Source organism: Cetorhinus maximus, chromosome 1 (genome assembly GCF_964194155.1).
Source record: "Cetorhinus maximus chromosome 1, sCetMax3.hap1.1, whole genome shotgun sequence".
In the NCBI taxonomy this organism is placed as follows: Eukaryota; Metazoa; Chordata; class Chondrichthyes; order Lamniformes; family Cetorhinidae; genus Cetorhinus; species Cetorhinus maximus.
This window is the reverse complement of record NC_135879.1, coordinates 94,178,864-94,196,841: the sequence shown is the minus strand read 5'-3', so window position 1 is coordinate 94,196,841 and position 17,978 is coordinate 94,178,864. Positions and strand designations below refer to the sequence as shown.

Below are 17,978 nucleotides of genomic sequence, written 5' to 3'. Positions count from 1 at the left end.
CTCCACCTATCACTGGCCCTCTATCCAGCTCTACCTGTCTAACCCCCCTTAAACCAGCTTATATTTCACCTCTCTTCTATTTTTCCTTAGTTCTGTTAAAGAGTCATACGGACTCGAAATGTTATCTGTATTCCTCTCTGCAGATGCTGTCAGGCCTGCTGAGTTTTTCCAGGTATTTTTATTTTTGTTTTGGAGTTCCAGCATCCACAGTTTTTTGCTTTTATTTTATTCCTGTATATTGCTTTTATTCCTGCATATTGCTAAAAGCAATAAGCTTGTTTCAGAATCATATCTCCAAATTAGAGAGGTGTCCTGTCCCAAAATGCATAACTACAATGTTCTTTAAATCTAATGAAAGAAAAATTCAAAGAAATTTGTACAGGTTGCTCCATGTACTAAAATGTCATCCATTTTCAATAATTAGTTTCTACCTTCCAAGATCTTTAAAGTAGCCACATAACAAGTTGTGATGTGAGATCTTTATTGCTCATCTGGATGATCATATTTCACAAAATAATGTAAAAATTAAAGGACATAATTAAAATATTCTAAGCATGTAGGAATATGCTGTTCTTCTAACACTCATTCCTAAGAGAAGTGTCAGGAAATTTTATTTTTAAAATGCTGTCGTTGCAATAGGGTGTGATTGAAACCATTGCATCTTTCAGAGATAAGTGGATAAATATATAAAGGAGCAGAAAATACAGGAATTAGCGGTGGGGGAGAAAAGAGGGAGGAAGAAGCACAATGTTATTAGTTGTGCATTGCAGTAGCTAAGTTCCAGACACAATAGGCCATGAAGCCTCCTTCTGTGCTGTCTGCAACTATTTTCAAAAAACCAAAAATCCTGACCAATTTTCCCTTCCCCAACCTAGGAATTGCCTATTGACGTAGCTACATGGATCAGCTAATTAAGTATCAATTCTCATTAAACCTTGGTGCGTATGGTTAAATAACTCCAAGGATAAACTGGTTGGGAGGGGATGGGTGCAAAGTCCATGACAGAAGGATCTTTTCAATTTTGATGAAGGGGAAGAAAACACCTAAAATATTATAACCTGCCTTTTCTCTTTAGACATGTTGATCGACCTCCCACATATTCCAGTACTCTGATATATTGCAGGCCACTTGGCATAGTCTAATATCAATATAAATCAAAACAAAATACTCAGAACTGCTAAACAATGCCTATGTCCTGACCCACACTTTACCTGCTGTACACACTATGAGTAGAAACATATATTAATGCAAGCATGTTGGATTATAAAAACATAAATTATCTTTTACAACTGGTGGGAGTAGTTCACCTGACTCTTGCTTCACAAAATACAAATTCAGATTTACTGCGTGCAGTAAAAAGATTTGAAGTAATTAAAAGGCCTACAACATTTTGAATATGTACTAAACTTGAACACACCTGCTAGATACATAGTAAAGGAGATGAAGCGATGATAGCGGACCAGGAACTGAAGTGGCACTTCCCTTCGCACCAGACCACCAAAATAATCAGCAACTGTTTCTCCATAAAAGAAATAATTTACACAGAGAAGAAAGTACCTACCAAAAAAATTAGACAATAAATTTGCAAACATGCTTCATCTATGACGTTTCGTTATTTTAACGTTTGATGTTCAGTTACTTTAAGTAATACTTTCAACTTAAATTTTCTATAATTTCATACATTGTGCAAAAATTAAGCTACATGTTTTTTATGACTCCCATCAGATTCACAGTTATTTGTATTTTGGGCTGAAAGTACACCTGCCACTCGTCTCCTGATTCCATTTGTTGGATCCCTCCTGGAGCCAACAATGGAAGGTGCAAAGGCTCTAGTGTAAAATGGTAAGTGAACAGATTAAATCACAGTCAGCGGCAGGCACACCCTCCAAATTTAGAACAGTAAAGTACTGTTAGGCAGTTTACATTATCCTGCTCCTCTCAAAAGAAGTGTTTTTTTCCCATTTATCTGCACACTGCTAGGGAAGTTTTTTAGATTAACTCAAGGGGAGTTGTGGTCATCCTCCCTGCTGCACAAAACATAGCTCTCTAATTGAATCAAAGTATGGATGGATTAATTAAGATAATCTAGGCCTTCATCCATTCTATGCCAGAAATTTGATTACTCTTCAAATAGGAAGCCATGTATACCCTTAAAGTTGCAGAGATCTGTTAGAAATCAATGCATATTTCCCTGAGAAATGTATTAGGTGGATACCATCACCTTTAAATCTAGGAGAAGTCAATCTGGTGTTTCTAAGGGGGAGCTCAGTGAAAAGTGGCAATGAGGTCCACTCCTATTCAGCTCATCTTGTATTAATCATCTATCACTGCAGACATTTAAAGTAATGTATTGTAGCCATTTTTAAGAAGTACCCTCCATAACAGTTATTGTTTTGTCAGCTGTTCAATCTCTTCCTTGGAGAAATATTTGTATTTGGTTTTGCATTATATGTAGCATTTACCCAGTGTAGGCTTAAAGGTCAAGGTGTGACTGGTACCAGTACTTTTCCTTCTCATGGTCTGCCGATGGCTATCTGGGGAGTATGTGATTGGTTTATAGGTGTTGTGTGAACTGGTAACAGCATGAACTCAAATTTTATTTTTATGCATGCTTTAATAAAGACAGGATCATTTTTTTGATGTATGTCCTAGAGATTCACCAACCATGGCTCCAAATCTTGAAATTAAACTTGAAAGGATGAGAATACAGACTGGACTATTTTAAAAATGAAGAATGGTTACTGGGAAAATTACCATTCCTTTCAAATTTAACCTTCGCCTATGGACACGCTGACAATTTATGCCAATTCAACAGCAGCAGCTGTGACACAAAACATGCTGTTACCGGTCATGATATTTTAATTTGGATGCTATGTTCAGGGCTTCCTCGGAATCAATTAAACTAGGCTTTCCTCTTACAGTTTACAGAGAATGCTTAATTAAGATGTTCCTTATTATCTATCTCCTACTCTTTCCCAATTAATAAAAAAAACTTTATCTTTTTGACCACACTCACCAGCTCAAGGTTCTGAACCAAGGCAATTCATAAGAACGATACACTCTGTAACCAATAGTGATGATCTCATGAAAACACTTGATTTGAACATAGAGAACCTAAAAGAGAATGAGAAATTAGTTTACCACCTAAAATAGTTTCTAAAACAACCAAGAGTCTCTGCTGTTCCAAAAAGCAATTTACAACGTAAAACACGCATAAAATCCTTGCCTTCAATTGGAAAATCTTAACTTTCAACTGCGCAGGAGGAAAGATTGATCAGTTGACATTAGAAACACTTGTCTGTTGCTGCTATTACACTGTCAATTTGGTGCTGAATTTGCATCAACATCAATTCAGCATCAAATTGACAATATATCAAAGAAACTACTCTATTTGGAAGCAACACCATGTTGTGTTACAAAACAGAGCCCAGAGGAACAGGGAGCTCAGGGTATACGGATTCTGTCTGTTGTAATGGAGCTGAACCGGAGTCAACCCAGAAACCCTCACATCACAAAGTCATTGCACAAATAGATTTTATCAGGCCATCACCTTCAGGTGTAGGCTTGCACTAATAAATAACATCTTGCTACATACAGCCAAAAGGAATGTATCAAATGTGGCATACCTTCTTACTCGCAATCGTTTAGTGCAAGTCATTGGAAATCAATTGTGCACCAGTGACCATCCCCTAAAATCATTTTCCACACAGCTAAAAGTGGTTCTTCTTTGTCAGTGGCAGAATTGTAAACCATGGTTTTAGGAACATAAACAAAGATCTGGACACTACTATTCCGTGATGCTATCTTTAACTGGATTTCCTTAGCGTCAAGACATCAGAGTCAAAAAAAATACAGAAAAAGGTTCCAAGGCACTTTACAAAGGGAAATTTGAAATGCAAGAATGCCAAGCTATGGTTGGAGAGTTAGAAACAGTAATTAAAAGCTTAATCAAAAAATAGTTAAGTGTTAATAACAGAGCAAGTACTGAAGAGGTAAAGAGGTTAGTGAGCAAGTTCCAGAGAATAGAGCTAAAGTGACTGATAATGTTGCCACCATGAAGCATGGGTAGGGGGAGGATGCAGAGAAGGCAAAAGTCAGAAAGATGCAGGAGATCAAATAATGGAGGAATGTGAGAGTTAAGTGCACTGATGATCTCAATAAAGACAAAGATATGAACTTATATGCACGATGTTTTAGGTGAGAATCAAGGAAATAGGTTTGAGAAGATGGTGGTACAACAAAACAGCTTGCTTTTATATAAGAGCTTATTAACATAAAAATGCGGGACAGGCATGCCACCACAAAAATGTATGCTGAGCCAAAGGAGAAGATGTCAGGAGGGATGATCTTAACCTTGGTTAAATATATGAGACAGGGAGTCAATCCAGGGGTCCAGTGGGAGTGTGCTGTGGTGCAAGGTACAAGCAGTGAAAAACAGTGAATTCTGTATTTCAGCAGAGAGGTGAGAAAATGGGTCTCAGCAGAAATTGATGAAGATAGAGGCGATAGTTCATAAATAGAATCCTGGCTTTGGGTTTTCCTCACTCTCCAGGAATTTGGCATCGACTCTGAGGTGTTGCACAGTAAACTAAATGTGGCTGAATTAGTTTAGGCAAACAAAGATGAGGGTAGTTTTGTGTCAGGTGTACTTTTGTGTCAAGTTTGAAGCCTTCAGATGCAAGGGAGTGAAAATGTGTTCTGCAGCAAGACAATGACAGGGTTTGTAGGGTGAGAGGTTTGATCCAGACAAGGAGGTAAAGGATAGTTAGGAAAATCAACTACAGATGGGTCATAAAAGGTGGAAATAGTGGTTGGAGCTTTGAGAGAAAACTGGGGAGCAGATATTCCACCCCACATCCAGAGGAGGTGGATGGAAAGAGTCATGGGAGTAACAGTAGAACATTAAGATTAACATGTTAAGATAAACAAATTTGGAACTGATATTAAATTAGCAGTAACATTTAAAAAAAAAATTACATTATTTTATAATTTTTATTGCTATCTTGTTCATTTCTCTTCTCCCTATCATAGTATTTAACTTACAATACAATCCTGATTGTCACATTAAGCCTTTCAAAGAGTCTCATCAGAAACAATTTATTTTGTCTCCTCTTGTTTTGGGTAAAATTGTTTCTAGGTTACAACTTATGCTCTATCCATCTGGCTGAGTACTGCAAAAATTAACCTACTGACAGGCGAGTGTCTTAAAGGGACAGGCTTGTGTTTTAAAGGTAGATACCAGTGTCTTTAAGGGGCAGCCTAGTATCGTACAGGGACAGGTTAGTGTCTTAAAGGGGCAGGCCAGTGTCTTAAATGGACAGTCTAGTGTCTTGCAGCAACAGGCCAGTTGAGTTTTAGGGATAGTCAAAACTGGAATTCAAATTTGGGCCTGTAATACAGGGTATTAAGTTTTTGCTGCAAGTAAAGTTTTTTTTTATAAATTCATTTTTATTAAGCTGGAAAAATAAATTATTTCCACTAACATGAGTCTACTAACCACAAGCATGAGTACTATGGGTCCCAGGTAGATGATTAGAAAAAAAAATGAAATCATAGCAAGTGACAAGATCCCACGAATCCACCAGTTCTTCCATCTGCAAAACAAAGCATGATTAAAAAAACATTTTTCACAAAGTGAATTGTAAAAGCTGTTGTAACAAGCAAAAAATAAACTCGAAAATGTTCTTAGAGGTTCCCACTTTACAATAAATCCTCTGTACAAAATCTGTAAACCATATCCAAACCATTAACTATTCCAGCTATGCCAAGTAATCATTAGTATCACAAAATAAACAAATTGAAAATGGTTGTTTTGAGTTCACAAAAAAATCTGAAAGGAAATCTTAAATCATCTTCAATGCAATCTCGAAGTAAAAACAAAAGCTTTAAAGTGCCTAATCAGAAGATGAGGTGCTGTTCCAAGAGCTAATGTCGAGCTTCATTGCAACAGGAAACTGGGGACAAAGATTTGAGTCTGGGAGTGGAGCAGAGAATGAAAATGACTCAGGATTCAAAAACTCTGGGTCACACTTGAGGTGCAGCAAAGCGGTCATCCCATCTGTGGTTGATCCCCGTAATGTAGAGAAGGCTACATTTTGAGCAGTGAATACAATACACTAAATTACAAGTGCAAGTAAATCACTGCTTCACCTAGAAAGTGTGTTTAGGGACCTATATGATAGGCAGGGAAAGGGCAAGTGTTGCATTCCTGTGCTTGCATGGCAAGGCTCTGTGGGAAGGGTGTTAGATTGAGGAGTAGACCAGAGTCCAGCAAAGGGAACAGTCCCTTCAGAATGATGAAAGGGAAGGAGAGGGGAATATGTGTTTGGTGGTGGTAGTACACTGGAGTGGGAAATGGCAGAGGGTGTAGGCTGGTAGGATGGTAAACAAGAGGAACACTATCTTGGTCTGGGAGGGAGGGTAAATGATGAGATGACTGCAGAAAACAGTACATACATGAGCAATGGGCCTGCCAACTATGAAGGGGACGGTGGCATCATCAAAACAGATGTAATGGAAACAAAGAAACTGGGAGAATGAAATAGGAACCTTACAGGAAATGGGGTGAGAGGAAGTGCAGTCAAGGTAGCTGAGGGAGTCAGTGGGCTTTATAGCAGATATTGGTCAACAGTTATCTCCAGAAATAGAGAAGGGAAATCAAGGAAGAAAAGGGAAGACAAAAGCAAAATACTGATGCTGGAAATCTGAAACATAAACAGAAAAGGTTGGAAATACTCAGCAGATTTCAGATCTATGACTATTCATTAGTTCTGATCACCTCTTACTCTCCTTCCCAGGGTCACAATAGGGTTCCCTTGGTGACAGCCTGATCCACTTCTCAATCCAACACACCTTCCCTTTCCCATGACATATTCTCATGTAATTGCAGGAGGTTCAGCACCTGCCTTTTTAACTCTCCCCTTACCATGACCAAACACTCTTTGCAGGTGAACCTTCTTCAATTTAGTACACTGGATTCACTGCTCATGGTTTGGTCTCCACTACATTGGGAGGGCCTCTGTTTAGTCTGTAAGTGACCCTGAGCTTCCAGTTGCCTATCATTTCAATTCTCCAACTCAGTCCCACATTTACCTGTCATCTGCCAATTACATTGTTGCATTGATGTCAACGCAAGCTTGAGGAAGAGCACCTCATCTTTCGATTAGGTACTTTACAGTCTTCAGGACTCAGCACTGAATTCAACAATTCATATCATAACCTTTGCCCCCATTTTGTGGATGGCAGCTGTTGGTGTTGATTTGCTATCATCATTTAGATTTCCTCTATATTCATCTTTTACTTCTTTATTTGTCCCATTACTATTTTGGTTTGCCTTGCCCCATTATCATTTGTCATTTAATCTTTCCTGCCTTCCACTCTATAACAGACCTTCCCTTTTCTGCTTCCATATCTCCCCCACCTCTGAACTTACTTAAAGCTTATTACATTTTTAACTTTTCCAGTTTTGACAAAAGGTCATCAACCTGAAATGTTAACTTTGTTTCTCTCTCCACAGGTGCTACCTGATCTAAGTATTTCCAGCATTTTCTGTTTTTATTTGAGAAACATTCCTTGGGATAATGAAACAGCAAAGTGTGCATTCTTTCAGTATCAGCTAGATTTTCAGCAAATGGATCAAAGATATATAGAAATACACAGAGGTTACAACATAAACGGACCATCCAGACAAAAACTGCACATCAGTGTTTATCCCACACATGACCAACTGTTACCCAACCTGCTCCCATAACCTTTCACGCCCTTTTCCTTTAGCTACATATGTAATCCAATTTTGAATTCTGGCAGTTTCAGTCTCAATCACTAATAGGGTCATAGAGTTATACAGCACAGAAACAGGCCCTTTGGTCCATTATGTCTGTGCCGGCCTCAAGCACCTTTCTATTCTAATCCCATTTTCGAGCACTTGGCCCATAGCCCTGTATGCTATGGTGTTTCAAGTGCTCATCTAAATACTCCTTAAATATTGTGCGGGTTCCTGCCTCTACCACCCCCTCAGGCAGTGTGTTCCAGATTCCAACGACCCTTTTACCTCAAATCCCCTCTAAACCTCCTGCCCCTTACCTTAAATCTATGTCCCCTGGTTATTGACACCTCCGCTAAAGTGAAAAGTTTCTTCCTATCTACCCAATCTATGCCCCTCATAATTTTGTATACCTCTATCAGGTACCCCCTCAGCCTTCTCTGCTCTAAGGAAAACAACCCTAGCCCATCCAGTCTTTCTTCATAAGTGGAACGCTCCAGCCCAGGCAACATCCTGGTGAATCTCCTCTGCACGCTCTCCAGTGCAATCACGTCCTTCTTATAGTGTGGCGACCAGAACTGCACACAGTATTCCAGCTGTGGTCTAACTTGTGTTTTATACAGCTCCAACATAACCTTCCGTGCTCTTATATTCTATGCCTTGGCTAATCCTGGAAGTGAATTCCACAGACCCTCAATTCATTGCTTTCCTTTATTCTATATCTCCTACATTTAATGTTGTACCCAGGGCAACTCACTCTTGAGCAGTTGAAGAAGGGCAGAAGTGGCCTCAGGCAAGGGAAGAGGCTGCAAGGCAAGGGGTCTACTGGGGAAGGAGGGTATCCCAGGTTGTGTGTGGGAGGCACATGTTGATCTGTGAAAGTGGCCTCAAGATGGTGAGGGCTGAGGAGATGAAGCCAGATGGACATGTGAGGGTATGTGCCTGAGAATGGGTGATGGTGTCCCTTGAGCTGGCAGTGAGTGAGATGCCAGTGAATGTATGATGGGCTTGAGTGAGAGAGTTTAGAACAATGAGATGGTTGCCTTACCCTGGCAACACGGATGAGATCATTCATCCTCTATCTGCATTGGATGGCCAACTTCTTCTGTGCAGCATTGGCACTGATCACCACTGCCATCGACTACCAAGCTGGAGTGGTAATGTTGCTGTCCCTCCTGGGCCAGAGCAGAGGTAGAGGACATCACAGCAGGCCTCCATGGCGTCCAAAAGGCACTCGAGGGATGCGTCACTAAACCTGGGGGCTGCAGTCTTCTTGCCTTTTGGGGCCAGTCCTGGGCTGGAAGCACTGAGAGGTGTGCGTGCAGCTGTACTTTAAATGTGGTGCCCGGCGTGATGACAGTGTGGCAGGCAAATCAGAGCCTGCTCATCATCGAAGTGGTGTGTTTCCCAGTAATACATTATTAATATGGCGGGATTGGGATGATATGGTGTGAGAAGCTGCCATTGTGACCACCGGGGTAAAGTGTCGTTTTTCCTGCCCATTACTGCACTTAGTGCAAATCTGGAATGATTCCACCCAAGATCTCAGTTATGAGTACTGTGTGCGGTATCAGGCTCTACAGTGTAGGTGTACTGAGACTCACTAGGTATAAGGAAATCCAAATACAAATAAAGACGATAGAAATCTGATCTTTCTCATTAGAACAGTGACCATTAAGGGATGATGGATGTTTTAAATTGAGAGAGGATGGGGCAGAGGAGACAGGAACAGACTGTTGAAAAGCCACCCATGCCTTATGGCTGGTCTGGTAGGTAGAGCTGCCCCGTGAGCCCCCCTAAAAGTGATGTGGTGCTGCCTGTGAAGCCTGGCGTTGATGAGTGTGAGTGCTGCCCGAAGCAAGGTAGGTAAACAAGCCTTGAAGTCCCGAGCGAAGTGCAGCCACCAAGTACACAACTTATATAGGCTGTTGTGAAATACATCAGCGTGCAATCATGCCAATGTGCTCAGGCGATCCAGCATGCGGAGGGTGATTCCGGCGGGATAGGCTTATAACGATATGCAGGTGTACTACAATGAGGCCCCTGACATCTGACGCTGGGTAACCTAGCCTGCTATTGATGGGTGGAGCATACAATTGCAAACTGGTTTCACAACATCGTGAAACTAATTTTTGGCCTTCTTGCCATATTTGTCGCTTACGCCGCTGAGCACGCCCGACGCTAGTGGGCACTGAAAATTCTGTCCCTTGTCTTTCATAACTGCTCACTATTAGTGCTTGGCTATTCTATGCATTCTTATACCAGCTGTGGTAAACCCTAAAATTCTATCAGCTTCAGTTTTTTTTTTAAATAGCCTCATCAACCCAAGGCGATGCCTTTCGCGAAGGATGTTCCTTCAGACCTGCCCCTTTGACCAGTTTTTTGGTCCTCTGTCCTGGTGTCTCTTTGTGTGGCTCATTTCTGTGGCACAACTGTGAAGCACTTTGGAATGTTTTATTGCGCTGGAAGGTGGACAGGTGCTGGTCAATAAAAGTTGTTGTTGTTTTAAAGTGCTATATAAATGCAAGTCTGATTTTTAACCAGAACTGGGATGGTATATTTATCTGGAAGGTCTGAACAGGCCAAGACTTTTCTCTCTGGTAAAGATAAGGCTGAGAGGTCTTGTTCAAAATAGAGTGTAAGGATAAATCCAGCAACTACAGGTCAGTCAATTTAATGTCGGTGGTGGGAAAGCTCTTAGAAATCATAATCCAGAACAAAATTCAGTCACTTGGAAAGGGGTGGATTAATTAAAGAAAGTCAGCACAGATTTATAAAGGCAAACAATGTTTAACTAACTTGATTTGAATTTCTTGATGATGTAACAGAGAAGGTTGACGAGGGTAATCCGGTCAATGTGGATTTCCAAAAGAAATTTGATAAAGTGCCACATAGGAGATTCATCAACAAATTTGAAGCCCATGGAACAAAAGAGGTAGTGGCAGCACTGATACGAAATTGGCTAAAGAACAGGAAACAGGGAGTATTGATGAACAGCTGTTTTTCGAACTGGAGGAAGGTATAAAGTGGGTTTCCCCAGGGGCTGTTACTACCAACCACTGCTCTTCCTGATATATATTAATGATTTGGGCTTGGGTGTACAGGGCACAACTTCAAAATCTGCAGATGTCACAAAACTTCAATGTGTGGTGAACATCGAGGAGGATAGTGACAGGCTTCAAGAGGACAAAGATAGGCTAGTGGAACAGGCGAACACGGGGCAGATCAAATTTAACACAGAGAAGTGCATGGTATATTTTGGTTGGAAGAATGAAGAAAGGCAGTATAAAAAAAGGGTACAACTCTAAAGGTGGTGCAGAAACAGAGAGGTAACGTGCACGAATCATTGAAGGTGGCAGGGCAAGTCGAGTAAATGGTTGAAAAGGCATATGGGATCCTGATTTTATAATAGAGGCTTAGAGTATAAAAACAAGGAAGTTATGATGAGCCTTTATAAAACACTGGTTCAGCCTTAACTGGAGTATGGCGTCCAATTCTGGACATCATATTTTAGGAAAGATGTGAAGGGTTTTGCAGAAATGATTTACAAGAAGAGTTTCAGAGATGAGTGACTTCAGTTACATGGATAAATTGGGGCAGCTGGGGTTGTGCTCTTTAGAGAGAAGTCTGAGATGAGATTTGATAAAACTGTTCAAAATCATGAAGAGTCTAAACAGAGCAGATAGAAAAAAACGTTCCTATTGACAGAAGCAGAGAACACATTTATGGTGATGACAAAAGTATTAAGGGATAGGGGATAAAGCCAGATATACGAAATTAGGTCGCAGGTCAGCCATGATCTCAATAAATGGCGGGCAGAATAGACTCGAGGGGCTAAATGGCCTTCGCATGATCTTCTTTCATGCAAAATGCACAGGTTTTTGATGATTGAAACATATGAAACATGAATGTGATTGGCTTATTGGATGCTTTCACACCAGCAATGACTTTGGAAGAGCTTACAGATGTATATTTGGTGATTAACCTAATAGAAGCAGACCAAAACAACATAGTTAAATGCCAGAAGCTCACAGATGGCCATGCACAATTCCTAATTTATCAGGGTTCTCACTGTGGCTAGAAAGCTAAATATGGCCTTGAGAATCAATACATGACTGTTACCTAAACTCAGGACCATTATTAGCTCTGTTTGTTACTTTAACCTGGAAACACTGGCAATGTGCGCGACCTGAACTCATGAGAGTTGACACTGTACCTTCTCTGACATTGATTGGATGAAACTACATGTAGAACTTAAACATGTAGGGAACTTGTTTGCAGTGCTGTGAGGCTACAGCTTGACTGGATCAAATTACGAATTATGGGAAAAGTGTTGGGTGATCATTGTCCTGTCACTTCCTGGTGATATCAATATAAAATCTTTTTAATTATGATACGTGCTGATATTAAACACAGCCAACACTAAATTATATGCAAGACAGATTACATTAAAAGTAAAGCTCTCGTTATTTTAAAAAAACCTTAATTCAATTTCAAGGGCAGAATCTCTCTCTCGTCAGGCGCACGCACACCCAACCCGAACGAGAGTAAAATAGTGCGCAATGATGTCGGGCGAGCGTCCCGACGTCATCACGCACTCTTCCGATATTTCGCTCGGCAGGCCACTGCCTATTAAGGCCCTTAACCAATTAATTAAAGCAAATTTTCTGCTGCCTGTCCAACCGTCAGTTGGTGGGCGGGTGAAAAGGCCAAGCAGCCTTTGGATTTTCTATGAAACCTCATCCATGGACGGGATAAGGTTTCCAACAAGAATTAATAAAAATGTTTAAATCTCATTTATAACATGTTCCTGCTCATGTGACAGAGTCACATGAAAGGACATGTTCACGTTGTTTTTTAAATCTTTATTTGTACTGCTATAAATCTTCAGCTCCCTGATGTAGCTCTGTGCCTTCAGGGAGCTTTCAGAGTGCACACCTGCGCGCATGCGCAAGCTTCCATGCTCACCCTCTTCCCGCCCCCACCCCAGCAGTGCTCAGCATTGCAGCGTGCAATTCATGCTGGCTGGCCGTTAATTGACCAGCCAGCATGAATTCACAGTCAGGGTCCCATCGCGGGCGGTTGGTTTCGCAACCGCTCCCGGGCCCACTGCCCCACAAGGTAAAATCCTGCTCCAAGTGTGAGAGAGGGTACACAAGACTTCTCTGGGGCTGTGCGGGAGAAATGAACTAATGGTGGATTTAACTAATTTTCCCGTCATTTTTTAATTCATTACTTTTTCATTGCATGTGTGTGTAAAGAAAAAAAAGGATGCTTCCCAATGGATGCTTGCTCTGCTGTTGTATTTTCCCCAAATGCAAGTGCATATGGCACAGTTTGTCCCAGGGAACAGGCCATTTGGTTGTCAACGACCCCTCAGCTCGCTCTTTGAGCTTCCTACGATGGATTGGAGGGCTCAGCCTCTTCCAAAGTTCCTGAAGCAATGCACCTTCCAGGAGAAGACCATCGCCGACACTTGCTTGGCTTAAGCCTGTAGAACTGAACAGTTTCCTAAGAATGCGACAATCCTGGCAGGAGATGGTTTTTATTGCATCTGGAGTAGCGGGAGCCTCAACTGTTCCAGCCCACTGACCTCAACCACTGACTGTGGGCTCTGGACAAGTGGGAGTTTGTGGAGTATGGGATTGAAATAATTGAGCCTTTGGTGACAAAGAATATATAACAGTTTCAATGGTAAAGGGGCAGCAATGTTGCAGAGATGGAAAAGGTTGGTTTGGTGAGAAGGGATTTTGTTCACCCAATTGTAAGGGCATGAAAATTTGCCATTAAGGGCAGAATTTTGGGTCAGGAACTCAGCGTCAGGGTCAAACGGGGGTCACAATAGTGCATTGTGCGGGGAGCAGTCACCCTGCAATAATTTTCTTTGAAGTGGCCAATTAGTGACCAGGGAGCAGACTCATCAACCAATTAAGGATAGCAGGCAGGCCAATAGAAGGCCCTCCTGCACTGAAGGATATAAAGCTTCAGTTCAGGTAAGGGAGAGAGAGGACATCTCCATCTTGAAGCACCCCCTTCTATAACCTTTGAAATCTTTTAATTAAAAAATCCCCACAGCTGATGGGGCACCAGAATGAAGGAGGCAGCCTGTAGCTGCAGTTGTGGCCAGGCAGCTAGGAGGATTTCAAAGCCTGCCTAGAGCTCCCTTGGGCTCACCTCCATCAGGGGGCTAAAATCCTGTCCTGAACATCAGTGTCCAATTTACTGAACAACTTATGACTCAAACTATCACTCAAAACATTATGTGCTTTATTCAAACTAAAAATCTCATGTACTTTAATGGCAAATAACACTATTAAGGCATTGCTTACACTGCACATATGTATTATAATTTGTACGTTTTGTAAAATGCTTGGACATTAATGAAATAAAATATTAAACTTGTAAGCTGGTAGGGGTGTACAGGCAGCTGGTACATCTGGAAGGGGATATGTAATAAGTTAACCCCGTGAACCTTTGCTCTACCATAACAGAGCAACTGTCACATCAGCCATGTTGGTTATGGATGGCCAATTAATGGTGGATTATGAATTTAAATCCAAGTCCTAGGGTTGAAATGTGCCACTCATTAAGAAAAATTGAAGTTGCAGCATTCTTTTTGCTGCTGAATTTTTGTGCTCAAAGTGAAAAATGTCAGTGCAAGCAATGGAACTTCCATTTTGGACAATTAAGTAGTTATTTATTTCCCAACACTGCGCTCTTGGCAGGGTGTTTCATCAGCCGGAAGCACAAACTATAATGCAAGGTGCATGCTGCGCATAATCTCCTGACCAAATGGTCATAAAAATCATATGCCCTTGAATTTCCAATAAAGACTCTCAACAGGTGGGGCTTTCTACTGGAATTGTGAAACACCACCACTGTCAGCCTTAAGCAATCAGTATAGCAATACCTTGTTGATCAAAGGCCCCTCAACTTTGTCTGAACAGCATTCATTGACTGTAACCTCAGGAGAGCATCCTCTATTGCATCAGAAAGAATTTTTCCATTTCCCCATGCCGACCATACTTGTGGCTTCCTCAAGTAAGACTTAGTATTTATCAGCTTACAAGCAGTTTCCTTTTCCTGTGGGCAATTTCTATTAGAATAGTAGTTGCAACCTACTTTTTTTCAACAATGGAGTTAAAAGAAAGTGAACAGGCTAGAGTCAAGGCCATATTTTTGGACACCAACAATACAGCGTAAATTAGGAAACAGTGGTTAGGTAATACCGAGCTTTACCAAGTTTTAAAAGCCTGACAATCCTGAATCGAAGTAATGACTCCAGTAAAGAATCAGTTAAAGTAGGATACTACGAAATGGATGTTGTTTCCTACACAGCAAATCATGTATAGTGCCTTCAATATAATATATTCTGATTCGTTTCATAAAGGCAGTATAAAACAAAGTAGGACACCAAGTCACATAAGATGATATTAGGGCAGATGATCAACAACTTGGTTTTAAGGAATGCCTTATAAGAGGAAAGGGGTAGAGAGGAGGAGAGGTTTAGGGAAGTTATTCCAAAGCTTAGGGACTAGGCAGCTGAAGGCATGGCCACCAATCGTGGAGCAATCAAAATCAATTATTCTGAAGCCAGAAATAAAGGAGTGCAGATATTTCAGAGGGTTGGCAGACTGGAGGAAATCACAGAGATAAAGAGAGGCCAAACTATGAAGGGATTTGAAAGCAAGGATCAGGATTTTACATACAGTTGTAGGGAGGAAGAACATCCTCGGCAATTTACAAGGGCAAGAAAGGTCAAGTTCAGAGAAGCATTGATCATAGTGGTATCAAGAAAGTCTGGATGGAGAAACAGAGGCGAGAGGAATTGTCTCAGGTACAAGCTTTTTCTTGTTTACTATCCAGGAGTGAAAACAGATTTTAGAAGAGCTTCCCAAGATATGGGAGAATTCAAATCCTGGATGACCTTTGACTTTAAGAACAGCTAAGGATAGTATAAATGTTTACCACAAACATTTGGAAGTAGCTTTAATAATGGAGATTAGAGAAAAGAGATGCCAAAATATCAACAGATGAAAAAGGACTACAGTTGGTGCTTAAAGAGTTTTATTCAGAATTCCAACCACCAGAGAGACTATCGTCACAACAGGTGACGAAAGAAAGAATATTGTACTAAACCACTGCACTATGAAATCCACTTTTTCTCACTGCACTCCCTCTTTTAGCTTTTTTATATCACACAGCAATTCTATAGCTGGAGGTGGGATGGGGGTGGTGGTGGTGAGGGCAGGGGCCAGACAGGGTGACAGGCCAACTACTTCTGCCACAAGGAGATACACAAGGGTTCAGGATGACCTGCTCCATGTATCAATGGAGGAAAAATTTAATAGCCTAAAAAAAATTTAATAGCCTAAAAAGTACCGGGATCTGCACCTAAAGTGCTGAAAGCTGCAGGGCTATGAGCCGGGTGCAGGAAGTTGGGATTAGAAAGGGCACCTGGGTGTCCTCGGGCTGGCATGGACAAGATGGGCCGAATGGCCTCCTGCTGTGCTGTAACTTTTCTATGGTTCTATGACTAATCCAAAGGAGGTGATTATAGACTCACCATGTAGAATAGTTTTGGGATTATCTATTCAATTCCTCACCCTTTGAATTCCTGATTTCTGCCACATTGTTAAGAGGAGGCAATTAATGTTTGGTGGTTCTCCATGGAAGAGTTTCAAATACATATTAATACATTTCATACATTCCAAACCCAAAATGGTACCTTGAAGATAATCCTGATAGGGCCTTATTGAATACTTCTGGAGTGCTGTCATTTGAGGCTGGAACATCAGGAATATCTGAATCAAGTTTCAAATCTGGGTCGCCATCAACTTCCAGCCCTGCTTTATCATCATCACCCTCCTAGATCGCAAAAACAAATAAATTCATTGGTAATGTATTGCTTAAGTAATCAAAAGTTTTAATTTTTTTTAAATTGCCATGAAGAACAATTCAAAATTCCTCAAATCTTGGACACTCGTTGGAGAATGTCTGTCAGCCGTGACTCAGTCTTGCTTCAGGTATCACAAGGTTCCAAGTTCAAAACCATTCAAGGACTTGAGCACAAAAATCAAGGCTGACAGTCCAGTGTAGTATTGAGGGAGTGCTGCACTGCTGAATGTGGAAGAGATATTAAACCGAGGCCCCATTTGCCTGCTCAGGTGGATGCAAAAGAACCCATGGCACAGTACAATGTTAAAGAGCAGGGAGTTATCCCAACTTACCTGGCCAATATTTATCGCTCAATCAACATCATAAAATTGATTGCCTGGTCATAATCATATTGTTGTTTGTGGAGTTTTGTTGTGCGCATATTGGCTGCTGCGTATTCTACATTACAACACAGTAACTACACTCCAAAAGGCAGTAAAGCACTTTGAGCTTCTGATAGTCATGAAAAGTGCGATATAAATGCATGTCTTTCTTTCTTTTTACTATCTACATTTCTTGCATAAATGTGAAGCCATGAGGAAATGTGCAAAGAAACAGCTAGAGCCTATAATAGTCTGTGAACAAAGCAGAAGCTTAAAGATATGAAGATTAGGAATGGTGATGCATGGGCACACACTCTTGGAGTGAATTGTGGAATAATATAAGGTTATAGTAAAGGGATGGCTTTCTCCTGAACCAAAAAGCACCAACGTCCTTGTGAAGTGGCCAAACTGAACAGTGTAGGAAGATTAAACTAACATGCAGAGGGTGGTAAAAGATTGAGAATAGAGAGGGAGAGCTTAATTAACATTGTTACTGGAATTGAAGCAGAAAGCAAGAGAAGATAAAAGAAACGGAAAGGAAGATACAATGAGGTAGCAAAGATTAAAGATACCATTAGAGAAGCAATAGAGGATATCAAAAAATTGAGGAAGGACTCATCACAGCACTAAAGTAAGAAGCTGCATAGGTCGCACAGTAGGTTAGCACAATGGGAAAGTCTTTTACTTCTAGGACCTAAGCTTGAAAACACAAGGTTTACTCTATTGGCTGTAAAGGTCAATTGTGAAAGGGCTCTGGCAAATCCCAACTCAGATCCCAGATGGCTACTACCAGAACAACAACAAATTGTCAGTTTCACTCAAGGATGTACTCCGATGGCTGATATGCAAAACAAACAACTTGTCGATTTAACTGAACACAGCAGAAAAAAATTCAACACATGGACAGTCACATGATACTTTATATTGTTGAAAGCTTCCAACTAACTATTCAGATG

The 17,978-nt window shown here is 40.9% G+C and overlaps 1 protein-coding gene across 2 annotated transcripts in view; it reads right to left on the bottom strand.

Annotated features, from left to right (window-relative positions):
* Positions 1–17,978, bottom strand: part of cds1 (CDP-diacylglycerol synthase (phosphatidate cytidylyltransferase) 1) — a 76,051-nt gene that overhangs the window by 30,315 nt on the left and 27,758 nt on the right. For both annotated transcript variants that reach the window (XM_078543906.1, XM_078543915.1), the window contains 4 exons: positions 16,491–16,630; positions 5,498–5,594; positions 3,017–3,114; positions 1,418–1,557 (listed from right to left, as the gene is read on the bottom strand). In XM_078543906.1, coding sequence (XP_078400032.1) covers positions 1,418–1,557; positions 3,017–3,114; positions 5,498–5,594; positions 16,491–16,630 — 475 coding nt within the window. The remainder of the gene's footprint in view (positions 1–1,417; positions 1,558–3,016; positions 3,115–5,497; positions 5,595–16,490; positions 16,631–17,978) is intronic.